The sequence below is a fragment of the Somniosus microcephalus genome, unplaced genomic scaffold (genome assembly GCF_052327205.1).
Source record: "Somniosus microcephalus isolate GS21.2 unplaced genomic scaffold, FLI_Smic_1.0 scaffold1045, whole genome shotgun sequence".
Classification (NCBI taxonomy): domain Eukaryota; kingdom Metazoa; phylum Chordata; class Chondrichthyes; order Squaliformes; family Somniosidae; genus Somniosus; species Somniosus microcephalus.
Window position 1 is genome coordinate 32,238 of NW_028226232.1, and position 26,622 is coordinate 58,859.

Genomic DNA, 26,622 nt, shown 5'->3' on the forward strand with positions numbered 1-26,622 from the left:
AATGGCCTCCTCCTGTTCCTGTGCAACAGGCTCGACAGGCTGAATGGCCTCCTCCTGTTCCTGTGTAACAGGCTCGACAGGCTGAATGGCCTCCTCCTGTTCCTGTGTAACAGGCTCGAGGGGGCTGAATGGCCTCCTCCTGTTCCTGTGCAACAAGCTCGAGGGGCTGAATGGCCTCCTCATGTTCCTGTGTAACAGGCTCGAGGGGCTGAATGGCCTCCTCCTGTTCCTGTGTAACAGGCTCGAGGGGGCTGAATGGCCTCCTCCTGTTCCTGTGTAACAGGCTCGAGGGGGCTGAATGGCCTCCTCCTGTTCCTGTGTAACAGGCTCGAGGGGCTGAATGGCCTCCTCCTGTTCCTGTGTAACAGGCTCGAGGGGGCTGAATGGCCTCCTCCTGTTCCTGTGCAACAGGCTCGAGGGGCTGAATGGCCTCCTCCTGTTCCTGTGTAACAGGCTCGAGGGGGCTGAATGGCCTCCTCCTGTTCCTGTGTAACAAGCTCGAGGGGCTGAATGGCCTCCTCCTGTTCCTGTGTAACAGGCTCGAGGGGCTGAATGGCCTCCTCCTGTTCCTCTGTAACAGACTCGAGGGGCTGAATGGCCTCCTCATGTTCCTGTGTAACAGGCTCGAGGGGCTGAATGGCCTCCTCCTGTTCCTGTGTAACAGGCTCGAGGGGCTGAATGGCCTCCTCCTGTTCCTGTGTGACAGGCTCAATGGCCTCCTCCTGTTCCTGTGTAACAGACTCGAGGGGATGAATGGTCTCCTCCTGTTCCTGTGTAACAGGCTCGACAGGCTGAATGGCCTCCTCCTGTTCCTGTGTAACAGGCTCGAGGGGCTGAATGGCCTCCTCCTTTTCCTGTGTAACAGGCTCGAGGGGCTGAATGGCCTCCTCCTGTTCCTGTGTAACAGGCTCGAGGGGGCTGAATGGCCTCCTCCTGTTCCTGTGTAACAGGCTCGAGGGGGCTGAATGGCCTCCTCCTGTTCCTGTGTAACAGGCTCGAGGGGCTGAATGGCCTCCTCCTGTTCCTGTGTAACAGGCTCGAGGGGCTGAATGGCCTCCTCCTGTTCCTGTGTAACAGGCTCGAGGGGCTGTATGGCCTCCTCCTGTTCCTGTGTAACAGGCTCGAGGGGGCTGAATGGCCTCCTCCTGTTCCTGTGTAACAGGCTCGAGGGGCTGAATGGCCTCCTCCTGTTCCTGTGTGACAGGCTCAATGGCCTCCTCCTGTTCCTGTGTAACAGACCCGAGGGGATGAATGGTCTCCTCCTGTTCCTGTGTAACAGGCTCGACAGGCTGAATGGCCTCCTCCTGTTCCTGTGTAACAGGCTCGAGGGGCTGAATGGCCTCCTCCTTTTCCTGTGTAACAGGCTCGAGGGGCTGAATGGCCTCCTCCTGTTCCTGTGTAACAGGCTCGAGGGGCTGAATGGCCTCCTCCTGTTCCTGTGTAACAGGCTCGAGGGGCTGAATGGCGGTGATTGGGGCCTTGAGCCCCAGTCGTGCGGTGCGGGAGGGAAGGTGAGGCGATACTCGGTGTGGGACGGGGAGAAGGGTGCGGGGTTGGGGAAATCACTCTGGGTGCCCACACCTTGATGGAGACCGTGTTGGCCACAATACCGTCCACAATGTTCTCCGTGAAGGGGTCAAAGTGCTTGTCTGTTCTCCTCATGAACTCTGGCTTCAGGATGTAGCCACTCCGGCCATTATACTCAAAGATCCCCAGGTTCAGTTGCATTGGCAGGTCTGCGGGGCAAGGGGGAGAGAGAGAGAAGGTTAGCAGTCACCCCCACTGGAGCAGTGAACTTTCACCTTCCACACACACTGACTCTCACTGGGGTACGGGTTCCACACACACTGACTCTCACTGGGGTACGGGTTCCACACACACTGACTCTCACTGGGGTACGGGTTCCACACACACTGACTCTCACTGGGGTACGGGTTCCACACACACTGACTCTCACTGGGGTACGGGTTCCACACACACTGACTCTCACTGGGGTACGGGTTCCACACACACTGACTCTCACTGGGGTACGGGTTCCACACACACTGACTCTCACTGGGGTACGGGTTCCACACACACTGACTCTCACTGGGGTACGGGTTCCACACACAGACTCTCACTGGAGTATGGGTTCCACACACACTGACTCTCACTGGGGTACGGGTTCCACAGGCACTGAGGGTGAGATTTTCAGTGTGCCGTGAGGCGGGCTTTTAGGTGTGCGGGGGGGCAAAAATCCCGTATTCGGGGGTCCCGACACCATCCCGCCAAAACCCGCCTCCACGTAAGTTTCAGAGGGGGCGGGCCCCGCACTGGGACCCGCCGAGGGAAGGGATTAGTGCCAATTAACTGCCTGTGTGTCGGGTGTCGTGTGGGATTTCTGACGGCTCCAAACCACGCCAGGTTAGAGCAGGCGGGCCGTCGGGTTGAAGGACTTGGAGGGGTCGCGATGTCGGTGTAAAGGTGAGTGATGGGTGCATGAGTGCAAAGGTAAGTGTGTTTGGTGTGTCTGAAGTGTGTAAAGAAGTTTAAATTACCTGTACTTACCTTGACAGCCTTCCTTCCTCTAGGCTTCGGGAGTCCATCACTCAGCCGGCACTGAAAGCTGAACGGCTGCGATCTGTCAAAAGTGACAGCCTGCAGCTTTCATTGCCGGTGACAGTTCTGAGTCTGCGTAGAAGGACTCAGGTTAGAAGTCAGACTGTCAGTGTTTGACAGCTTCAAACAGCTGTGAAACACTGATATTTCATCTGTCAAAAACTCTTGACAGATGAAATTTCAGTCTGCGACGTCACCTGTTGCCGGGTGGCCCTTAATTGGCCTGCTGAGCCTGCTGTGCGGGCTCAACAAGGTCAATCAAGGGAAAATCGCGTCGATTGGCCGGACGTCGATGGAGGCGGGACTAAAACCCAAAAGTTGTCGTCCCGCCTCCTTCCTGACCGCTGAATGAAAATCCAGCCGACTCTCACTGGGGTACGGGTTCCACACACACTGACTCTCGCTGGGGTACGGGTTCCACACACACTGACTCTCGCTGGGGTACGGGTTCCACACACACTGACTCTCACTGGGATACGGGTTCCACAGGCACTGACACTCACTGGGGTACGGGTTCCACACACACTGACTCTCACTGGGGTACGGGTTCCACACACACTGACTCTCGCTGGGGTACGGGTTCCACACACTGACTCTCACTGGGGTACGGGTTCCACACACACTGACTCTCACTGGGGTACGGGTTCCACACACACTGACTCTCGCTGGGGTACGGGTTCCACACACTGACACTCACTGGGGTACGGGTTCCACACACACTGACTCTCACTGGGATACGGGTTCCACAGGCACTGACACTCACTGGGGTACGGGTTCCAGAGACACTGACTCTCACTGGGGTACGGGTTCCACACACACTGACTCTCACTGGGGTACGGGTTCCACACACACTGACTCTCACTGGGGTACGGGTTCCACACACACTGACTCTCACTGGGGTACGGGTTCCACACGCACTGACTCTCACTGGGGTACGGGTTCCACACGCACTGACTCTCACTGGGGTACGGGTTCCACACGCACTGACTCTCACTGGGGTACGGGTTCCACACGCACTGACACTCACTGGGGTACGGGTTCCAGAGACACTGACTCTCACTGGGGTACGGGTTCCACACACACTGACTCTCACTGGGGTACGGGTTCCACACACACTGACTCTCACTGGGGTACGGGTTCCACACGCACTGACTCTCACTGGGGTACGGGTTCCACACGCACTGACTCTCACTGGGGTACGGGTTCCACACGCACTGACTCTCACTGGGGTACGGGTTCCACACGCACTGACTCTCACTGGGGTATGGGTTCCACACGCACTGACTCTCACTGGGGTACGGGTTCCACACGCACTGACTCTCACTGGGGTACGGGTTCCACACGCACTGACTCTCACTGGGGTACGGGTTCCACACGCACTGACTCTCACTGGGGTACGGGTTCCACACACACTGACTCTCACTGGGGTACGGGTTCCACACGCACTGACTCTCACTGGGGTACGGGTTCCACACACACTGACTCTCACTGGGGTATGGGTTCCACACGCACTGACTCTCACTGGGGTACGGGTTCCACACACACTGACTCTCACTGGGGTACGGGTTCCACACGCACTGACTCTCACTGGGGTACGGGTTCCACACACACTGACTCTCACTGGGGTATGGGTTCAGTTGGTTGCGCCACCCGTTAGCGCCTTAAGAGGGCGATAAGTGGGGCGCGAGGTGGCTAGTGCCCGGGCGCGGCGAGACCTGCGCCTCTCGCGAAATTGAGCGGACATTTAGCGGCGGCGCTAAACCACAACGCCCGCTCAGCTGCGCGCGCTGATCCTGACGTCATTTCATGGTGCAACACCCTTGGGGCGCCCCGAACCGGAAATTCAGTGGCGCCCCCCTCCTCTCCGCCTGTCTCTCCCAGCGACTGGTTGACTGGAACGGTTCCCAGTCGCTGTGGGGCTGGGGGGGCGCTATTTAAAGGGGGCTCTTCCTGGCTTCTTAGTGGTAGCCATTTTTGGACCACTCCTTCTGTGAGAGAGAGAGAGATTTGTAGAGAGACAAAGGGAGAGAGCTTTCTGCATTGAGTCAGCGCTCGCAGAGGTACTTCTGGCTTCGGCCCAGAACTTTGTAGTTGGTTTGCTTTTTCACTGGCATAACCTTGAGTGGCCACATACTATGGGGGCTGCAATGGGTGGAAACGTCGGGCTTCTCCATTACATTGAGAGGGCACAGAGACGCTGAGAGAGAGTGCCAATCATGGCCAGACGGAGGAGGGCCAACAGGCGTCGGCACACGAGACCTTACCGTCCCAGGGTTTTCCGCCAACAGTTCTCATACCTCAACATGTCTGAGGAGCAGTGTTTTCGGAGGCTGTGATTCAGCAAGGAGGTGGTCACTGAGATCTGCCACCTGCTTCAGCCAAGATCTGCAGCCTCAACTGAGGAGCAGGACGTCTCTGTCGGTGGCAGTGAAGGTGACAGTGGCTCTCAACTTCTATGCCACCGGCTCCTTCCAATCCGCTACTGGGGACATTGCCAATATCTCCCAGTTCGCGATGCATTGCTGCATCCGTCAAGTCACGAATGCCCTCTTTAAAAGGAGACGTCAGTACATCTCCTTCTCCATGACCCCGGACAAGCAGTAAGAGCGCGCAATGGGATTTGCAAGAATAGCGGGCTTCCCCATGGTCCAGGGCGCCATTGACTGCACGCATGTGGCTTTGCGGGCGCCGCAAGAGAATGCCGAGGATTACCGCAACCAGAAGGGGTTCCATTCGTTGAACGTCCAGTTGTTCTGTGACCACAGACAGCTGATAGTCGCTGTCAATGCCCGCTTTCCAGGCAGCAGCCACGACACCTTCATCCTGCGCCAGATTTCTGTGGCAGACCTTTGAGGCCCCGGCTCACCCAGGAGGCTGGCTTCTCGGGGACAAGGGCTATCCTCTGTGTACCTGGCTGATGACCCTGCTCCATTCGCCCAGCACCCCTGCTGAAGAACGATACAATGACAGCCATCAAGCGACCAGGAACATCATTGAGCACACAATCGGCGTGCTAAAGCAACGGTTCTGATGTCTGGACCATTCCGGAGGAGCCCTTCAGTACTCACCTGAGCGAGTCTCCCATTTCGTTACTGTGTGCTGCATGCTGCATAACCTGGCAATCCTCAGGACTCAGCCACTGCCACCAGTCATTGGAGCACCAGCAGAGGAGGAGGAGGAGGAGCACCAGGATGGGAGGGAGGCACAAAGTGCAAGGGCCGTCCGTCAGCGACTTATAGCAAGTCGGTTCTAGGCCCCCTCTGAGGGAATGGCTTCTGCCATTGAAAGAACATGAATGGAACCGTTCCGCAACCCCTAAGCCGGTCAAGGCAACAAATAGCTCAAAGAGCAAACATGCACATTCTGAATAAAGACACTTCTTTATTTAACAAACTGTGTGCCCTTCCCGCAAGACAAATAGAGAGAAACCCCCAAAAAAGCAGTCAGTCGCATAACTAGCTCTCACAACCTGGAGACAATGACCAAAACAGTAACCAAAAAATGACCACGATCCTCGGCCTTCAATAAAACATTTAACAGCATTTTGCCACACCTCCTACTTTTTGCCCTTCGAGGGTGATCTGCTTCGCTTGCGAGATTGGCCCCTTCCCACCCTGCAGCTCCTCCGCACTGGGACCCCAGTGGCTGCAGCAAGGTTGGGGGAAGGCTGCTGAGTGTCAGAAACTGAGACTGCAGATGCCCTTGAGGGACGGCCTGGACCAGCTCTGGGCCTGGAGGGCCCGGCTGCTGACTGCTCCAACTCTGCATGGGCGGCAGCAGTCTGTCCTACAGGTGGTGGCAGCTGCAGTGGAGAAGGGACAGTGTTGGCAGCAGGAATGCTGTCATCCTGACAGAGGACAGCAACTCCCTGTTCGGATGACACACTGGCACTCCCATGGGGCAGCACGCGGAGCAATCTGCTGAAGCACAGACTGCTGGCCTGCTGCGGCGTGGCGAGGGCCCCGGCGATTTGTGCCCGATCCAGCGAGGGTGGCAGCAGTCAGTGCTCGTGTGGCCTCAATCTGCGTCTGCATGAGACCAGCCACTGACTGCATTGCAGCACTAAGCACTTGCGTGGCAGCCGCCTGTGCTGCCCCAAAGTCCTGGACACTCCTTGCCAGTGACTCAATGGATTCGGGCATCCTTGCCACTGCAGCCATGAGCTCAGTGTGCCTGTGCTCCGCCTGGGCGCTCATTTCAGCGAGGAGCTGCACCTCTTCTGCGCTCACTGTAGCAGGACTCGAGGCCAGACTCTCCCTCAGGGGAGGAGGCCGCCGAGCTTCCCTACCCCCCCCCCGCGTTGCTGCAGCCCGCTGGGCCCCGGAGCTTCACCCTCCTCAGACCCTTCCCCCCTGCTCCCCTCCAGGGAAGACGTGTCCCCATCATAGCCATGGGCTGCCTCGGCTGAGGGTGGCACTGATGGTCCGGCTTCCTCCTCGTCGTCGCCTTCAGAGTCACTCACAGTGGCAGCTTGAGGGCCCGCCTCCTCACCTGGCGAATCAGCATCTGAAAGCAGGGAGGTACAAGAGTGGCTTTAGCGTGAGGACAGGGTGGCAGCGAGGGAGGCAGGAGTGCTGCAATGTACTGTATTGGTTCGATAGTGGCAAAGGATGCTGGTGTGAGGCACAAGTGGAAGGAGAGAGGTCAAAAAGGTGATGACCTTACCATTGCTGTCCAGAACGGGGTCGGCATCTCCAGTGGCGACGGGGACAATCATCCGGCCTGCCATAATCCGCTGGACTCGCTGCTCCAGATCGGTGAGGGCTTGAAGGTGAGGCCGGCCTCCCTCGGTCCGTTGCTGCTGCCTCCTGTTATGCGCCAGCTTGCCCTGCAAGAGAAAGGATGGGCTCTGAGTACAGTGTGCAGCCCTGATCTTGGCAGCACTGCCTCCCATGGTGGAATAGCCCTTACAGTGTGAAGCCCTGATCTTGGCTGCACTGCCTCCCATGGTCGAATAGCCCTTACAGTGTGAAGCCCTGATCTTGGCTGCACTGCCTCCCATGGTCGATTAGCCCTTACAGTGTGTAAAGTGCTGAATGTGCATGTGAGTTTCCTGAAAGGGCCATAGGTGTTGGATGAGGGCTGAGCATTGGGGCTTTCAGGACCCTTTGGCCATAAAGTGAGGTGGACATGCAGGGATGAAGAGGATTCTGAAAAGGGTACTCACCCTAACGACCCGAGTGAGGTCGTTGAACTTCTTCCTGCATTGCACAGAGGTCCGAGGCACCATACTGCTGGAGGTCACTCTGTGAGCTACCTCCCTCCAGGCTTTGTGATAGTCGTTGGGCAGCGGCCTTCTGCCAGTGTCCGGGTACAGGATAGATCGCCTGCGCTCCACCGCGCCAACCAGAACCTGCAAGGCCCCTCGCTGAACCGCTGCGCTCACTCCCTGGCCCTCTTCATGGTCCTAGGCATCAGAATGTGGCAGCAGGTCTGTCCAGGCCGAGAATCAGGGCTCCGATGCGCTGGGTGTGGCTGCAATCCAAGATCGAACCTCCCCTTTAAGAGCTGACCGGTGCCAGCGTGTCAGTGTGCAATCGCTAACTGGTCGCACCTGCGCTGCGCCCGCCCTCGGTGGTAGCGCCTCGCTTCTCCGGCTTAGCGCCTTAAGACAGTCATGCAGTGGCTGTTTTAGCACTCCAAGTACCTCCTGGGGCGAAGCAGGTCAATTTACCAGTAGGTGGCGATTAATTTGCGCTGGGTGCAAAATTTCGCGCCCGGCCGATACTTACACCCCAAACGGGGCGATACTGAATTTCTCCCCCACTGACTCTCACTGGGGTACGTGTTCCACCGACACTGACTCTCACTGGGGTACGGGTTCCACCGACACTGACTCTCACTCTCACTGGGGTACGGGTTCCACACACACTGACTCTCACTGGGGTACGGGTTCCACACACACTGACTCTCACTGGGGTACGGGTTCCACACACACTGACTCTCACTGGGGTACGGGTTCCACACACACTGACTCTCACTGGGGTACGGGTTCCACACACACTGACTCTCACTGGGGTACGGGTTCCACACACACTGACTCTCACTGGGGTACGGGTTCCTCAGACATTGACTCTCACTGGGGTACGGGTTCCACACACACTGACTCTCACTGGGGTACGGGCTCCACACACACTGACTCTCACTGGGGTATGGGTTCCACACACACTGACTCTCACTGGGGTACGGGTTCCACAATGGGCACTGTCGGAGGGGCAGTACTGAGGGAGCGCCGCACTGTCGGAGGTGCCGTCTTTTGGATGAGACGTTAAACCGAGGCCCCGTCTGCCCTCTCAGGTGGATGTAAAAGATCCCACGGCCACTATTGGAAGAAGAGCAGGGGGAGTTCTCCCCGGTGTCCTGGGGCCAATATTTATCCCTCAACCAACATCACTAAAACAGATGATCTGGTCATTATCACATTGCTGTTTGTGGGAGCTTGCTGTGCGCAAATTGGCTGCCGCGTTTCCCACATTACAACAGTGACCACACTTCAAAAAAAGTACTTCATTGGCTGTGAAGCGCAGTGGGACGTCCTGAGGTGGTGAAAGGCGCAGGAGAAATGGAAGAGCTTCACTCACCGAGGGTCTGGTAGTTTAGGGCCACCATTTGGCAGCCGGTGTTCCAGAATACCTGGGGCATGTAGTTGGAGGAGTCGACCCGCGTCCCCTTGGGGTAAATCCGGCTCAGCTGTTTCTTGTTGTATCTGTGGGGCTGGTCGTCATGGAGAAACAGCGACAGCAGAAAGACTCAAACGTACTGACCTCTCGCCCCCTGACCCCTGCCTGGCAGACTCGCCCCCTGACCCCTGCCTGGCAGAGTCGCCCCCTGACCCCTGCCTGGCAGAGTCGCCCCCTGACCCCTGCCTGGCAGAGTCGCCCCCTGACCCCTGCCTGGCAGAGTCGCCCCCTGACCCCTGCCTGGCAGACTCGCCCCCTGACCCCTCACCCACCCCCTCCCCCTGCTTTCCATCCCAAACCCGTCTGCCTCAGATTCCATCCTCCTCCGCCTCTCTCCCCTTCCCTCCATCTCTCTGTCCAGTGCCTGGCCACCTGAGAGCTCCACTTCAACCGGGTCCCCTCCCTGCCCTCCTCTCCCTCCCCGTCACCACTGCACGCTCCCAGCGATACAGTCAAACCAAGTCCACTCAGCGACGGGCCTCACTCCTCCCCGCCGCCGCAGTCTTGGGCCAGACACCGTCTGTGGCCTCACTCCCTCCGCCTCGCCCAACTCTCCCCCCCGCCCCCAGCTCCTTCCCAGGGCCCAGCACCCCAACACCCGCCCCCGCCCCCAGCTCCTTCCCAGGGCCCAGCACCCCGCCCCGAACCCCCCTCCGGTCTCAGCTCCCTCCCAGGGCCCAGCACCCCAACACCCACCCCCGGTCCCAGCTCCCTCCCAGGGCCCAGCACCCCAACACCCACCCCCGGTCCCAGCTCCCTCCCAGGGCCCAGCACCCCAACACCCACCCCCGGTCCCAGCTCCCTGCCAGGGCCCAGCACCCCAACACCCGCCCCCGCTCCCTCCCAGGGCCCAGCACCCCAACACCCACCCCCCGGTCTCCGCTCCCTCCCAGGGCCCAGCACCCCAACACCCGCCCCCCGCTCCCAGCTTCCTCCCAGGGCCCAGCACCCCAACACCCGCCCCCCCACCCCCTCCCAGGGCCCAGCACCCCAACACCCGCCCCCGCTCCCAGCTTCCTCCCAGGGCCCTGCACCCCAACACCAGCCCCCCACCCCCGGTCCCAGCTCCCTCCCAGGGCCCAGCACCCCACCCCCCCGCCCCCTCCCAGGGCCCAGCACCCGCCCCCAGCTTCCTCCCAGGGCCCAGCACCCCAACACCCGCCCCCGCTCCCAGCTTCCTCCCAGGGCCCTGCACCCCAACACCAGCCCCCCACCCCCGGTCCCAGCTCCCTCCCAGGGCCCAGCACCCCACCCCCCCGCCCCCTCCCAGGGCCCAGCACCCGCCCCCAGCTTCCTCCCAGGGCCCAGCACCCCAACACCCCACCCCACCCCCCCTCCCAAGGCCCAGCACCCCAACACCTGCCCCCGGTCCCAGCTCCCTCCCAGGGCCCAGCACCACCCCCCCCCGGTCCCAGCTCTCTCCCAGGGCCCAGCACCCGCCCCCAGCTTCCTCCCAGGGCCCAGCACCCCAGCACCCCAACACCCCACCCCACCCCCCCTCCCAGGGCCCAGCACCCCAACACCTGCCCCCGGTCCCAGCTCCCTCCCAGGGCCCAGCACCCCGCCCCCCTCCGGTCCCAGCTCTCTCCCAGGGCCCAGCACCCGCCCCCAGCTTCCTCCCAGGGCCCAGCACCCCAACACCCCACCCCACCCCCCCTCCCAAGGCCCAGCACCCCAACACCTGCCCCCGGTCCCAGCTCCCTCCCAGGGCCCAGCACCCCGCCCCCCTCCGGTCCCAGCTCTCTCCCAGGGCCCAGCACCCGCCCCCAGCTTCCTCCCAGGGCCCAGCACCCCAACACCCCACCCCACCCCCCCTCCCAAGGCCCAGCACCCCAACACCTGCCCCCGGTCCCAGCTCCCTCCCAGGGCCCAGCACCCCGCCCCCCTCCGGTCCCAGCTCTCTCCCAGGGCCCAGCACCCGCCCCCAGCTTCCTCCCAGGGCCCAGCACCCCAACACCCCACCCCACCCCCCCTCCCAAGGCCCAGCACCCCAACACCTGCCCCCGGTCCCAGCTCCCTCCCAGGGCCCAGCACCACCCACCCCCGGTCCCAGCTCCCTCCCAGGGCCCTGCACCCCAACAGGCCCCGGTGCACTCCCTCCCTCCCACTCTCCTTTATCCAACCCTCACTCGGAGCTGGGCGGACAGACACAAAGGCCCAGCGGGTGAAGGATACTCCACAAACTCCACGGGCGATTTGGTGAGCTGCTCCAACCCCTTGGTCTCAACCATCGAGGACATCTCGAAATATTTGTTCCTTTCTGCAAGGCGGGAAAGAGGGGGAGAAAAGGACAGATTTAGCAGCACGAGAGCGCGAGCCCAAACAAGCCCTCAATTAACCCGCTCAACAAGGTCTCGCGCTCCTCACGCTCCCCCGCAGGGCAACAGTTATAGGTGACACTTGTAGAAGGGCATTCAATGGAAACTTGCGTTTATATAGTCTCAGGGTGCATCACAGGAGCGTGAATCAGACCCCGAGCCACATCAGGAGATATTAGGACAGGCGACCAAAAGCTGGGTCAGAGAGGTCGGTTTTAAGGAGCGTCTTAAAGGAGGAGAGAGAGGCGGAGAGGTTTAGGGAGGGAATTCCAGAGCTCGGGGCCCAGGCAGCTGAAGGCACGGCCGCCAATGGTGGAGCGATGGAAATCGGGGGATGAGCAAGTGGCCAGAATTGGAGGAGCGCCGAGATCTCGGAGCATTGTAGGGGCTGGAGGAAGTTAGAGAGATAGGGAGGGTTGTAGGCGCTGGAGGAGGTTACAGAGATTGGGAGGGTTGTAGGGGCTGGAGGAGGTTACAGAGATAGGGAGGGTTGTAGGGGCTGGAGGAGGTTACAGAGATAGGGAGGGTTGTAGGCGCTGGAGGAGGTTACAGAGATAGGGAGGGTTGTAGGGGCTGGAGGAGGTTACAGAGATAGGGAGGGTTGTAGGGCTGGAGGAGGTTACAGAGATAGGGAGGGTTGTAGGGCTGGAGGAGGTTACAGAGATAGGGAGGGTTGTAGGGGCTGGAGGAGGTTATGGAGATGGGAGGGGTGTAGGGGCTGGAGGAGGTTACGGAGATGGGGGGGGTTGTCGGGGCTGAAGGCGGTTACAGAGATAGGGAGGGCTGTAGGGCTGGAGGAGGTTACGGAGATGGGGGGGGGGGGGCGCGGTGATGGGAGCGAGGTATTCCTGTCTTGGCATCGATTTAGTACCAGGTTTTACGGGACGCAAACGCGCCCATGGAGTCAACGGGACCCGGCTGGGGAGCAGCCATTTTGGGGCAGCAAAGGCTCATGGGACTGTTTTCCTTCCGCCGCGCCAAGCGCAGACCCTTGGCCGGGCTCCCGCGCCGCACCCCCTCCAAAGCGGCTATTCTGCATGTGCGAGCGGGGCTATTCAACTGCAAGGGGCATCACAGCCCAATCCTGAACTCGCCAGAGGTCAAGCGCACACACACAGGCACCACCAGCGAGTCGTCATTGGACAACAGTCAGGAGCGGGACACCCTGGCTGGCGTTCTCCACCACCCTCCTCGACCCCCCGCCAAGCGAGCTGTTGTGGATTGGTTGCAACTTACTGAAGGCCACCTCGAAGGACTTGAATTTGACCGGCTCCACATAGTTGACCAGCGTGGACATCTCCTCTGTGGCATTGACTTCACTCCCGGCCGTTCCCTGCGGGTCGAGCGGAGAGGGGTCAGAGTGCACAGAGCATCACATCCGTCGACTCAGTACTGCCCCTCCGGCAGTGCAGCGCTCCCTCAGTACTGCCCCTCCGACAGTGTGGCGCTCCCTCAGTACCGCCCCTCCGACAGTGCGGCGCTCCCTCAGTACTGCCCCTCCGACAGTGCGGCGCTCCCTCAGTACTGCCCCTCCGACAGTGCGGCGCTCCCTCAGTACTGCCCCTCCGACAGTGCGGCGCTCCCTCAGTACTGCCCCTCCGACAGTGCGGCGCTCCCTCAGTACTGCCCCTCCGACAGTGCGGCGCTCCCTCAGTACTGCCCCTCCGACAGTGCGGCGCTCCCTCAGTACCGCCCCTCCGACAGTGTGGCGCTCCCTCAGTACCGCCCCTCCGACCGTGCGGCGCTCCCTCAGTACCGCCCCTCCGACAGTGTGGCGCTCCCTCAGTACTGCCCCTCCGACAGTGCGGCGCTCCCTCACCACCCCCCCCCCCCCCCCAAACTCCAAGCGTACCTCGTCCGTCGAGCTAGACTGTTTCTTTAAATCCGGGTCTTCTTCCTCCTCAAAGTCACTCTCGGCGTCGCGGTCTGTCAATACAGATCGACAGCGGTTAGACCAGGGGATTAGTCAGAGGCTGAGCGATGGCGAGGGTTGACGGTGAGGGTCTTATCCTCAGTCAACCTGCCTTTTATTAATGACATTACATCGAGCATACATCACAGAAATAGGCCATTCGGCCCATCTGCTCTGTGCCGGTGTTTCTGCTCCACGCGAGCCTCCTCCCACCCCTCGTCATCTCATCCTATCACCATATCCTTCTATTCCTTTCTCCCTCGTGTGTTTATCCAGCTTCCCCTTAAATACGTCTCTGCTATTCACCTCAACCACTCCCTGTGGGAGCGAGTTCCACATTCTCACCACTCTCTGGGTAAAGAAGTTTCTCCTGAATTCCCTATTGGATTTATTAGTGACTATTGATATACCTATCAATTCATCCAATGAAAAGCGACGAGTTAAGATAGTAACTATAGGTTTTTATTGGCTAAATAACAGAGCCCACCCTCGTGGGTGATCGGGTCCAACAAGGAGGAATACCAGCCAGTCGACCACCTTTATACCTGGGCAAGCAGGCGGAGTCATGGGCGGAGTCAGCTGTGGTCAGCCCAGGTATAACAGCGTGACAAGAGGTGACCTTGTGTAGTGATACAACAGTGTAAACAGTGATAACCATAGTGTAACGATATAAACAGTGATAACCATAGTGTAACGATAAAAGTGGTTTACCACATTCACCTTGTTTAGATTTGAGTCCGGCGGGGTGAAGTGTACTACCAGTTCGGGTATGTCAGTCTGTCCGGAGGCCTCGTAAGTCTCTCTGATCGGCGCAGCAGCGGCGGTGGTGGTGCAGTATCCGATGTTAATGCTGGTGTCTGCGTGGTCGGCGAAGGCTCGTGGGGTTCCGGCATACCGTCTACCTGGGGTGGATTTGGGGGAGTGGTGGGGGGTAACGGTGGTGTCTCAGGGGTGCCCGAGGGTGCAAGGTCTCGTAAGGAGACTGTGTCCTCCCGCCCGTCTGGGTATGCCACATAGGCGTACTGGGGGTTGGCGTGCAGGAGGTCCACCCTCTCGACCAGGGGGTCCGTTTTATGGGCCCTCACGTGCTTTCGCAGCAAGACGGGCCCCGGAGAAGTCAGCCAGGTTGGTAGCGAGGTTCCCGTGGTCGACTTCCTGGGGAAAACAAACATTCGTTCATGGGGGGTGGCGTTAATGGCCGTGCAAAGCAGTGACCGGATGGAATGCAGCGCTGCCGGGAGGACTTCCTGCCAGCGAGAGGTTGGGAGGCCCTTAGACTTTAAGGCTAAGAGAACGGCCTTCCAGACAGTCGCGTTCTCTCTTTCCACCTGGCCGTTCCCTCGGGGGTTGTAGCTGGTGGTCCTGCTTGCAGCAATGCCTCTCGCTAGTAGGAACTGGCGAAGTTCCTCGCTCACGAAGGATGAGCCCCGGTCGCTATGTATATAGTTCGGGAACCCGAACAAGACGAAGAGGTCGTTCAGGCATTTGATGACCGTGGTGCTGGTCATGTCTGGGCAGGGGAAGGCAAAGGGGAAACGGGAGTACTCATCAATGATGTTGAGGAAGTACACATTGCGGTCAGAGGACGGGAGGGGCCCCTTAAAATCGATGCTCAAGCGCTCGAAGGGGCGGGTGGCCTTGATCAGGCTTGCTCTGTCCGGCCTAAAGAAATGCGGTTTGCATTCGGCGCAGGTTTGGCAGTTCCTGGTCATGGTCCTGACCTCCTCGATGGAGTAGGGCAGGTTGCGGGCCTTAATGAAGTGGTAAAGTCTGGTGACCCCGGGGTGGCAGAGGTCGTTGTGGAGGGTCTGCAGTCTATCAATTTGTGCGTTGGCGCATGTACTTCGTGATAGAGCATCTGGGGGTTCGTTCAGTTTACCAGGCTTACAAGATATCATAATCATAGGTGGAGAGCTCGATTCTCCACCTCAAGATCTTGTCGTTCTTGATTTTGCCCCTCAGCTTGTTATTAAACATAAAAGCGACCGAACGCTGGTCGGTGAGGAGGGTAAATCGTTGGCCTGCCAGGTAATGCCTCCAGCGTCGTACTGCCTCCACGATCGCCTGGGCCTCCTTCTCGACCGAAGAGTGTCGGATCTCAGGGCCCTGGAGGGTCCTTGAGAAGAAGGCCACAGGTCTCCCCGCCTGGTTAAGGGTTGCTACTAGGGCGAAGTCGGATGCATCGCTCTCCACTTGGAAAGGGATAGACTCATCCACCGCGTGCATCGTGGCCTTAGCAATGTCTCCCTTTATGAGGGAGAAGGCTACGCACGCTTCTGCCGTCAGGGGGAAGGAGGTGGACTTCATGAGGGGTCTGGCTTTGTCCGCATAATTCGGCACCCATTGGGCATAGTAGGCGAAGAGCCCCAGGGTTCTCTTCAGCGCCTTTGGACAGTGGGGGAGGGGTAGCTCCATGAGGGGGCGCATTCTTTTGGGGTCGGGGCCGATGACCCCGTTCTCTACTACGCAGCCGAGGATGGCGAGACGCGAGGTGTTAAACACACATTTCTCCTTATTGTAAGTGAGGTTCAGCCGTTCGGCCGTACGGAGGAATTTCTCCAGATTAACATCGTGGTCCTGCCAGTCGCGGCCGCAGATGGTGACGTTATCTAGATAAGGGAACGTGGCCTGCAGCCCGTTCTGGTCAACCATCCGGTCCATCTCCCTTTGGAAGACCAAAACCCCGTTGGTGACGCCGAAGGGAACCCTAAGGAAGTGGTAGAGGCGGCCGTTCGCCTCGAAGGCTGTATACTGGCGGTCCTCGGGGCGGATAGGGAGTTGGTGATAGGCCGACTTAAGGTCGATGGTGGAGAATACCCGGTACTGCGCAATCTGATTGACCATATCAGATATGCGGGGAAGGGGGTATGCGTCCAGCTGGGTGTACCGGTTTATGGTTTGGCTGTAGTCGATGACCAGGCAGTTTTTATTGCCGGTCTTAACGACTACGACCTGGGCACGCCAGGGGCTGTTGCTCCTCTCGATGATGCCCTCCTTCAGGAGACGCTGCACCTCAGAGCTAATAAAAGCTCTGTCCCCGGCGCTGTACCGCCTGCTCTTGGTGGCGACGGGTTTACAGTCGCGGGTGAGGTTAGCGAACAGGGAGGGGGGCGGGACCTTGAGGGTGGATAGGCCGCAGGTGGTATGCGGTGGGCGGTTTAAAGGCTGCTGGTTGTCGACTGTGAGTGGGGGGAGGGGTCCACTGTATGCCAAAGTGACACTTTGAAGGTGGGATTGGAAGTCCAGTCCTAGTAGGATGGCAGCGCAGAGCTGGGGCAGGACGAGGAGTTTAAAATTTTTATACTCCGTGCCCCTAACCGACAGGGTCACAACACAGTAGCCGCTGATGTCCGTAGAATGGGACCTCGACGCCATCGAGATCCGGTTGCGCGTTGGCCGGACAGTGAGGGAGTCGTGGCTCACCGTGTCTGGATGGATGAAACTCTCTGTGCTTCCGCTGTCGAACAGGCAGGTCGTGGCGTGGCCGTTTACTTTGATGTCCATCATGGACTTGGACAGGTGATACGGGCGAGCTTGGTCCAGTGTGACGGAGGCTAGTGTATGGCTTAGCGAGCTGCTGTAGTCTGCGGGTGAGGCGGTGGTCGGGTCTGGAGACAAGGTGGCGGTCGAGTGTGGTGGACAAAATGGCGGTGCCCACGAGGTTGAATAAAATGGCGGAGGAGATGGCCGCCCCCACAACTCACATGAGGCACTGCTGGTGTCGGTGGCCTTGATCAAAGATGGCCGCCCCACGACTCTCACGAGGGGATACTGGCATCTGTGGCCTTGATGAAAGATGGCCGCCCCCACAACTCGCATGAGGCATTGCTGGCGTCTGTGGCTCTCCCCCTGCAGGCCTTCGCGAAGTGGCCTTTCTTGTGGCAATCGGAGCAAGTCGCGTTTCTTGCAGGGCAGCGCGTCCTCGGGTGTTTCGCCTGGCCACAGAAGAAGCAGCCGGCGGCCCGATCGCGGGGCTCCGATGTTGCAGCCGGTACCGGGGGTGGCGGTCCCGATCGGGTCCTGGACGCCGACGCTGAGGTAGGTCCCAGAGGCGGCGGTGCGAGGGGTATTGCGGCCGGGGTCGGGCCGGAGTCCCAGGGTCGCGCAGCACAGTACCTGGAATACGCCTCGAGGTCCCGATGGGCCACTTCCAGCGAGCGAGCGAGGGCTGCAGTTGTATTCAGGTCGAGGTCCTTTGATTCGAGCAGTCTTTGCCGTGAGTAGTCGGACCGAAGGCCTTTCACGAAGGCATCGCGGATATTCCCTTCAGTATTTTCTGCAGCCGTTACAGCTTTAAAGTCACAGTCCCTGCCGAGTGTTTGTAGCGCCCGTAAAAATTCATCTACAGACTCTCCTGGCTGTTGCGAGCGGGATCTTAGGAGATGTCTGGCATACATAGAGTTTACCGGGCTCCGGTACTGCTCTTTCAGCAGGTTGAGGGTGGCCTCGTATGTAGTAAGGTCCTGGATGAGTGCAAATACTTTAAGGCTCACTTGGGCGGTCAGAACTCTTAGTTTGGATCCCGGAGGCACGCCGGATTCTCCCAGGTAGGATTCGAAACAGCTCAGCCAGTGTTTGAAGTCGAGGGCTGAGTTCGCTGCCTGTGGGTTTAGATCCAGGTACGGCGGTCGGAGGGCTCGCAGCCAGGCCGGCTGCTGTGGCTGTTGTAGCTGGCCGTTTGGCTGCTCCGATCCACTCATTTCAAAATTTAGCCAATAAAATTGATATACCTATCAATTCATCCAATGAAAAGCGACGAGTTAAGATAGTAACTATAGGTTTTTATTGGCTAAATAACAGAGCCCACCCTCGTGGGTGATCGGGTCCAACAAGGAGGAATACCAGCCAGTCGACCACCTTTATACCTGGGCAAGCAGGCGGAGTCATGGGCGGAGTCAGCTGTGGTCAGCCCAGGTATAACAGCGTGACAAGAGGTGACCTTGTGTAGTGATACAACAGTGTAAACAGTGATAACCATAGTGTAACGATATAAACAGTGATAACCATAGTGTAACGATAGTGAACGATAAAAGTGGTTTACCACAACTATCTTATATTGACGGCCCCTAGTTCTGGTCTCCCCCACAAGTGGAAACATCTTCTGTACGTCTACCCTATCGAACCCCCTTCATAATCTTAAAGACCTCGATCAGGTCGCCCCTCAGCCATCTCACTTGTAGAGAAAAGTGCCCCAGCCTGTTCAATCTTTCCCGATAGTTAGAACCTCTCAGTTCTGGGATCATCCTTGGTGTTTTTGCACCTTTCCCAGCACCTCGAAATCCTTTTCAATTCTGAGGCATTGGTGGTTAGACGCTCTGCCCGATTGGGCCACGGTTAGGGAGGGTGTTGTCTGGGTTATACAAACGGGGGTTGGAGGGAGCGGAGGTTGGAAAAGACCATCGGCCGGGGGTCCCGCTCCAGATCGGCACCCGATGACCCCCCTCGCTGGAAAGAACACGGGACGTGCGGGCCAGCAGGAGCTCGATCCGACCGACAAATCGGCCAGAACCCGGGGATACACCGAGGCTCGGCATTGTACGTGGGGGGCCTGATCCACAAAGGCTCAAGGCCAAGTTGGATCACACAGGGCCAAATACAAGGTCATTGAGGAAGACAGGAACAGCCCCCTCGAGCCTGTTACACAGGAACAGGAGGAGGCCATTCAGCCCCCTCGAGCCTGTTACACAGGAACAGGAGGAGCCCATTCAGCCCCTCGAGCCTGTTACACAGGAACAGGAGGAGGCCATTCAGCCCCCTCGAGCCTGTTACACAGGAACAGGAGGAGGCCATTCAGCCCCCTCGAGCCTGTTACACAGGAACAGGAGGAGCCCATTCAGCCCCTCGAGCCTGTTACACAGGAACAGGAGGAGGCCATTCAGCCCCTCGAGCCTGTTCCACCATTCAATGAGATCACGGCTGATCTGTGATCTAACTCCATCTACCCACCTTTCCCCCAATCACTTAATACCTTTGGTTATCAGAAAGCTATCAATCTCAGATTTAAAATTAACAATTGATCCAGCATCGATTGCCGTTTGCGGAAGAGAGTTCCAAACTTCTCCCACCCTTTGTGTGTAGAAGTGTTTCCTAATTTCACTCCTGAAAGGTCTGGCTCTAATTTTTAGACTCTGCCCCCGAGTCCTAGACTCCCCAACCAGCGGAAATAGTTTCTCTCTCTCCACCCTATCTGTTCCCCTTAATATCCTGAAAACTTCCATCAGATCACCCCTTAACCTTCTAAATTCTATGGAATACAACCCCAGTTTGTGTAATCGCTCCTGGTAATTTAACCCTTGGAGTCCGGGTATCAGTCTGGTAAACCTACGCTGGACTCCCTCCAAGGCCAATATATCATTCCTAAGGTGTGGTGCCCAGAACTGCTCCCAGTGCTCCAGGTGTGGTCTCACAGTGCTCCAGGTGTGGTCTCACAGTGCTCCAGGTGTGGTCTCACAGTGCTCCAGGTGTGGTCTCACCGTGCTCCAGGTGTGGTCTCACCGTGCTCCAGGTGTGGTCTCACCGTGCTCCAGGTGTGGTCTCACAGTGCTCCAGGTGTGGTCTCAGTGCTCCAGGTGTGGTCTCACCGTGCTCCAGGTGTGGTCTCACCGTGCTCCAGGTGTGGTCTCACCGTGCTCCAGGTGTGGTCTCACCGTGCTCCAGGTGTGGTCTCACAGTGCTCCAGGTGTGGTCTCACAGTGCTCCAGGTGTGGTCTCACAGTGCTCCAGGTGTGGTCTCACAGTGCTCCAGGTGTGGTCTCACAGTGCTCCAGGTGTGGTCTCACCGTGCTCCAGGTGTGGTCTCACAGTGCTCCAGGTGTGGTCGCTCCAGGTGTGGTCTCACAGTGCTCCAGGTGTGGTCTCACAGTGCTCCAGGTGTGGTCTCACAGTGCTCCAGGTGTGGTCTCACAGTGCTCCAGGTGTGGTCTCACAGTGCTCCAGGTGTGGTCTCACAGTGCTCCAGGTGTGGTCTCACAGTGCTCCAGGTGTGGTCTCCCAGTGCTCCAGGTGTGGTCTCCCAGTGCTCCAGGTGTGGTCTCACCGTGCTCCAGGTGTGGTCTCACCGTGCTCCAGGTGTGGTCTCACCGTGCTCCAGGTGTGGTCTCACAGTGCTCCAGGTGTGGTCTCACAGTGCTCCAGGTGTGGTCTCACAGTGCTCCAGGTGTGGTCTCACAGTGCTCCAGGTGTGGTCTCTCAGTGCTCCAGGTGTGGTCTCACAGTGCTCCAGGTGTGGTCTCACAGTGCTCCAGGTGTGGTCTCAGTGCTCCAGGTGTGGTCTCCCAGTGCTCCAGGTGTGGTCTCCCAGTGCTCCAGGTGTGGTCTCCCAGTGCTCCAGGTGTGGTCTCACCGTGCTCCAGGTGTGGTCTCCGTGCTCCAGGTGTGGTCTCACAGTGCTCCAGGTGTGGTCTCACCGTGCTCCAGGTGTGGTCTCACCGTGCTCCAGGTGTGGTCTCACCGTGCTCCAGGTGTGGTCTCACCGTGCTCCAGGTGTGGTCTCACCGTGCTCCAGGTGTGGTCTCACCGTGCTCCAGGTGTGGTCTCACCGTGCTCCAGGTGTGGTCTCACCGTGCTCCAGGTGTGGTCTCACCGTGCTCCAGGTGTGGTCTCACCGTGCTCCAGGTGTGGTCTCACCGTGCTCCAGGTGTGGTCTCACCGTGCTCCAGGTGTGGTCTCACCGTGCTCCAGGTGTGGTCTCACCGTGCTCCAGGTGTGGTCTCACCGTGCTCCAGGTGTGGTCTCACCGTGCTCCAGGTGTGGTCTCACCGTGCTCCAGGTGTGGTCTCACCGTGCTCCAGGTGTGGTCTCACCGTGCTCCAGGTGTGGTCTCACCGTGCTCCAGGTGTGGTCTCACCGTGCTCCAGGTGTGGTCTCACCGTGCTCCAGGTGTGGTCTCACCGTGCTCCAGGTGTGGTCTCACCGTGCTCCAGGTGTGGTCTCACCGTGCTCCAGGTGTGGTCTCACCGTGCTCCAGGTGTGGTCTCACCGTGCTCCAGGTGTGGTCTCACCGTGCTCCAGGTGTGGTCTCACCGTGCTCCAGGTGTGGTCTCACCGTGCTCCAGGTGTGGTCTCACCGTGCTCCAGGTGTGGTCTCACCGTGCTCCAGGTGTGGTCTCACCGTGCTCCAGGTGTGGTCTCACCGTGCTCCAGGTGTGGTCTCACCGTGCTCCAGGTGTGGTCTCACCGTGCTCCAGGTGTGGTCTCACCGTGCTCCAGGTGTGGTCTCACCGTGCTCCAGGTGTGGTCTCACCGTGCTCCAGGTGTGGTCTCACCGTGCTCCAGGTGTGGTCTCACCGTGCTCCAGGTGTGGTCTCACCGTGCTCCAGGTGTGGTCTCACCGTGCTCCAGGTGTGGTCTCACCGTGCTCCAGGTGTGGTCTCACCGTGCTCCAGGTGTGGTCTCACCGTGCTCCAGGTGTGGTCTCACCGTGCTCCAGGTGTGGTCTCACCGTGCTCCAGGTGTGGTCTCACCGTGCTCCAGGTGTGGTCTCACCGTGCTCCAGGTGTGGTCTCACCGTGCTCCAGGTGTGGTCTCACCGTGCTCCAGGTGTGGTCTCACCGTGCTCCAGGTGTGGTCTCACCGTGCTCCAGGTGTGGTCTCACCGTGCTCCAGGTGTGGTCTCACCGTGCTCCAGGTGTGGTCTCACCGTGCTCCAGGTGTGGTCTCACCGTGCTCCAGGTGTGGTCTCACCGTGCTCCAGGTGTGGTCTCACCGTGCTCCAGGTGTGGTCTCACCGTGCTCCAGGTGTGGTCTCACCGTGCTCCAGGTGTGGTCTCACCGTGCTCCAGGTGTGGTCTCACCGTGCTCCAGGTGTGGTCTCACCGTGCTCCAGGTGTGGTCTCACCGTGCTCCAGGTGTGGTCTCACCGTGCTCCAGGTGTGGTCTCACCGTGCTCCAGGTGTGGTCTCACCGTGCTCCAGGTGTGGTCTCACCGTGCTCCAGGTGTGGTCTCACCGTGCTCCAGGTGTGGTCTCACCGTGCTCCAGGTGTGGTCTCACCGTGCTCCAGGTGTGGTCTCACCGTGCTCCAGGTGTGGTCTCACCGTGCTCCAGGTGTGGTCTCACAGTGCTCCAGGTGTGGTCTCACAGTGCTCCAGGTGTGGTCTCACAGTGCTCCAGGTGTGGTCTCACAGTGCTCCAGGTGTGGTCTCACAGTGCTCCAGGTGTGGTCTCACAGTGCTCCAGGTGTGGTCTCACAGTGCTCCAGGTGTGGTCTCACAGTGCTCCAGGTGTGGTCTCACAGTGCTCCAGGTGTGGTCTCACAGTGCTCCAGGTGTGGTCTCACAGTGCTCCAGGTGTGGTCTCACAGTGCTCCAGGTGTGGTCTCACAGTGCTCCAGGTGTGGTCTCACAGTGCTCCAGGTGTGGTCTCACAGTGCTCCAGGTGTGGTCTCACAGTGCTCCAGGTGTGGTCTCACAGTGCTCCAGGTGTGGTCTCACAGTGCTCCAGGTGTGGTCTCACAGTGCTCCAGGTGTGGTCTCACAGTGCTCCAGGTGTGGTCTCACAGTGCTCCAGGTGTGGTCTCACAGTGCTCCAGGTGTGGTCTCACAGTGCTCCAGGTGTGGTCTCACAGTGCTCCAGGTGTGGTCTCACAGTGCTCCAGGTGTGGTCTCACAGTGCTCCAGGTGTGGTCTAACCAGGGCTTTGTACAGCTGCAGCATAACTTCTACCCCCTTGGATTCTAGTCCTCCAGATATAAAGGCCAGCATCCCATTAGCCTTTTTGATTATTTTCGGTACCTGTTCCTGACCTTTTAATGATCGATGTACCTGGACCCCCCGAGTCTCTTTGGGCCTCCACTGTTCTTAGCCTTTCACCATTTAGAAAGCCCCCTGTTCGATCCTTTTTAGGTCCACAGTGGATGACCTCACATTTGCCTACATTGAAATCCATCTGCCTCAGTTTTGCCCATTCACTTAATCTGTCGATATCCCTTGGTAATTTCCCCTCTCTCACTTCGAGCTGCCCCGATTGCTCCGTACCAATGGACTTCCGCGGTAGCCTCACGCCTTCCTCCAGATCCTTCGGTAAACGGTACTCTCCGTTCGGCAGGGTGTGTCCGCCATCGCCTGCGTCAATCATGGGCGACACTGCATCACGGGAAAGATAGAGAGTCAGAGAGAGAGAGAAACCAGCGGCTCATTGACACTGCAGCCCAGCCCCGCGTATCACAGAGGAGAGGGGGAGAGAGACAGAGAGAGAGAGAGGGGGCGAGGGAGAGGGCGGGGGGGGGCGAGGGAGAGGGCGGGGGGCAGAGAGAGCGCGGGCGGGGGGGCGGAGAGAGAGCGGGCGGGGGGGGCGGAGAGAGAGCGGGCGGGGGGGTCGGAGAGAGAGCGGGCGGGGGGTCGGAGAGAGCGCGGGCGGGGGGGCGGAGAGAGCGCGGGCGGGGGGGCGGAGAGAGCGCGGGCGGGGGGGCGGAGAGAGCGCGGGCGGGGGGGCGGAGAGAGCGCGGGCGGGGGGGGGCGGAGAGAGCGGGGGCGGAGAGAGCGCGGGCGGGGGGGCGGAGAGAGAGCGGGCGGGGGGGCGGAGAGAGAGCGGGCGGGGGGGGCGGAGAGAGAGCGGGCGGGGGGGGGGCGGAGAGAGAGCGGGCGGGGGGGGCGGAGAGAGAGCGGGCGGGGGGGGCGGAGAGAGAGCGGGCGGGGGGGGCGGAGAGAGAGCGGGCGGGGGGGGCGGAGAGAGAGCGGGCGGGGGGGGCGGAGAGAGAGCGGGCGGGGGGGGCGGAGAGAGAGCGGGCGGGGGGGGCGGAGAGAGAGCGGGCGGAGGGGTCGGAGAGAGAGCGGGCGGGGGGGTCGGAGAGAGAGCGGGCGGGGGGGGTCGGAGAGAGAGCGGGCGGGGGGGGTCGGAGAGAGAGCGGGCGGGGGGGCGGAGAGAGAGCGGGCGGGGGGGCGGAGAGAGAGCGGGCGGGGGGGCGGAGAGAGAGCGGGCGGGGGGGCGGAGAGAGAGCGGGCGGGGGGGCGGAGAGAGAGCGGGCGGGGGGGCGGAGAGAGAGCGGGCGGGGGGGCGGAGAGAGAGCGGGCGGGGGGGCGGAGAGAGAGCGGGCGGGGGGGCGGGGAGAGCGAGCGGGCGGGGGGGCGGAGAGAGCGCGGGCGGGGGGGCGGAGGAGCGCGCGGGCGGGGGGGCGGAGAGAGCGCGGGCGGGGGGGCGGAGAGAGCGCGGGCGGGGGGGCGGAGAGAGCGCGGGCGGGGGGGCGGAGAGAGCGCGGGCGGGGGGGCGGAGAGAGCGCGGGCGGGGGGGCGGAGAGCGCGGGCGGAGAGAGAGCGGGCGGGGGGGCGGAGAGAGAGCGGGCGGGGGGGCGGAGAGAGAGCGGGCGGGGGGGGCGGAGAGAGAGCGGGCGGGGGGGGCGGAGAGAGAGCGGGCGGGGGGGGGGCGGAGAGAGAGCGGGCGGGGGGGGGCGGAGAGAGAGCGGGCGGGGGGGGCGGAGAGAGAGCGGGCGGGGGGGGGCGGAGAGAGAGCGGGCGGGGGGGGCGGAGAGAGAGCGGGCGGGGGGGGCGGAGAGAGAGCGGGCGGGGGGGGCGGAGAGAGCGCGGGCGGGGGGGGTCGGAGAGAGAGCGGGCGGGGGGGGTCGGAGAGAGAGCGGGCGGAGGGGTCGGAGAGAGAGCGGGCGGGGGGGTCGGAGAGAGAGCGGGCGGGGGGGGTCGGAGAGAGAGCGGGCGGGGGGGGGTCGGAGAGAGAGCGGGCGGGGGGGGCGGAGAGAGAGCGGGCGGGGGGGCGGAGAGAGAGCGGGCGGGGGGGGCGGAGAGAGAGCGGCGGGGGGGGCGGAGAGAGAGCGGGCGGGGGGGCGGAGAGAGAGCGGGCGGGGGGGCGGAGAGAGAGCGGGCGGGGGGGCGGAGAGAGAGCGGGCGGGGGGGCGGGGAGAGCGAGCGGGCGGGGGGGCGGGGAGAGCGCGGGCGGGGGGGCGGAGAGAGCGCGGGCGGGGGGGCGGAGAGAGCGCGGGCGGGGGGGCGGAGAGAGCGCGGGCGGGGGGGGCGGAGAGAGCGCGGGCGGGGGGGCGGAGAGAGCGCGGGCGGGGGGGCGGAGAGAGCGCGGGCGGGGGGGCGGAGAGAGCGCGGGCGGGGGGGCGGAGAGAGCGCGGGCGGGGGGGCGGAGAGAGCGCGGGCGGGGGGGCGGAGAGAGCGCGGGCGGGGGGGCGGAGAGAGCGCGGGCGGGGGGGCGGAGAGAGCGCGGGCGGGGGGGCGGAGAGAGCGCGGGCGGGGGGGCGGAGAGAGCGCGGGCGGGGGGGGCGGAGAGAGCGCGGGCGGGGGGGCGGAGAGAGCGCGGGCGGGGGGGCGGAGAGAGCGCGGGCGGGGGGGCGGAGAGAGCGCGGGCGGGGGGGGCGGAGAGAGCGCGGGCGGGGGGGCGGAGAGAGCGCGGGCGGGGGGGCGGAGAGAGCGCGGGCGGGGGGCGGAGAGAGCGCGGGCGGGGGGGCGGACGAGAGCGCGGGCGGGGGGGCGGAGAGAGCGCGGGCGGAGGAGAGAGCGCGGGGCGGAGAGAGAGCGGGCGGGGGGGCGGAGAGAGAGCGGGCGGGGGGGCGGAGAGAGAGCGGGCGGGGGGGGCGGAGAGAGAGCGGGGCGGGGGGGGTCGGAGAGAGAGCGGGCGGGGGGGTCGGAGAGAGAGCGGGCGGGGGGGTCGGAGAGAGAGCGGGCGGGGGGGGTCGGAGAGAGAGCGGGCGGGGGGGGTCGGAGAGAGAGCGGGCGGGGGGGTCGGAGAGAGAGCGGGCGGGGGGGTCGGAGAGAGAGCGGGCGGGGGGGTCGGAGAGAGAGCGGGCGGGGGGGTCGGAGAGAGAGCGGGCGGGGGGGCGGAGAGAGCGCGGGCGGGGGGGCGGAGAGAGCGCGGGCGGGGGGGCGGAGAGAGCGCGGGCGGGGGGGCGGAGAGAGCGCGGGCGGGGGGGCGGAGAGAGCGCGGGCGGGGGGGCGGAGAGAGCGCGGGCGGGGGGGGCGGAGAGAGCGCGGGCGGGGGGGCGGAGAGAGCGCGGGCGGGGGGGGCGGAGAGAGCGCGGGCGGGGGGGGCGGAGAGAGCGCGGGCGGGGGGGCGGAGAGAGCGCGGGCGGGGGGGCGGAGAGAGCGCGGGCGGGGGGGCGGAGAGAGCGCGGGCGGGGGGGGCGGAGAGAGCGGGGGCGGAGAGAGCGCGGGCGGGGGGGCGGAGAG

The 26,622-nt window shown here is 61.8% G+C and overlaps 1 protein-coding gene across 3 annotated transcripts in view; it reads right to left on the bottom strand.

Moving 5' to 3' along the window:
- The window catches only part of LOC147080882 (1-phosphatidylinositol 4,5-bisphosphate phosphodiesterase beta-3-like), a 55,854-nt gene extending 32,231 nt beyond the window's left edge, over window positions 1-23,623 (bottom strand). For all 3 annotated transcript variants that reach the window (XM_085981046.1, XM_085981047.1, XM_085981048.1), the window contains exons 1-6: window positions 23,482-23,623; window positions 13,449-13,522; window positions 12,833-12,929; window positions 11,454-11,538; window positions 9,180-9,304; window positions 1,582-1,736 (exon numbers count right to left, since the gene is read on the bottom strand). In XM_085981046.1, the coding sequence (XP_085837172.1) occupies window positions 1,582-1,736; window positions 9,180-9,304; window positions 11,454-11,538; window positions 12,833-12,929; window positions 13,449-13,522; window positions 23,482-23,581 (636 nt within the window). In that variant the 5' untranslated portion in view covers window positions 23,582-23,623. The remainder of the gene's footprint in view (window positions 1-1,581; window positions 1,737-9,179; window positions 9,305-11,453; window positions 11,539-12,832; window positions 12,930-13,448; window positions 13,523-23,481) is intronic.
- Window positions 23,624-26,622: the final 2,999 nt, after the last annotated feature.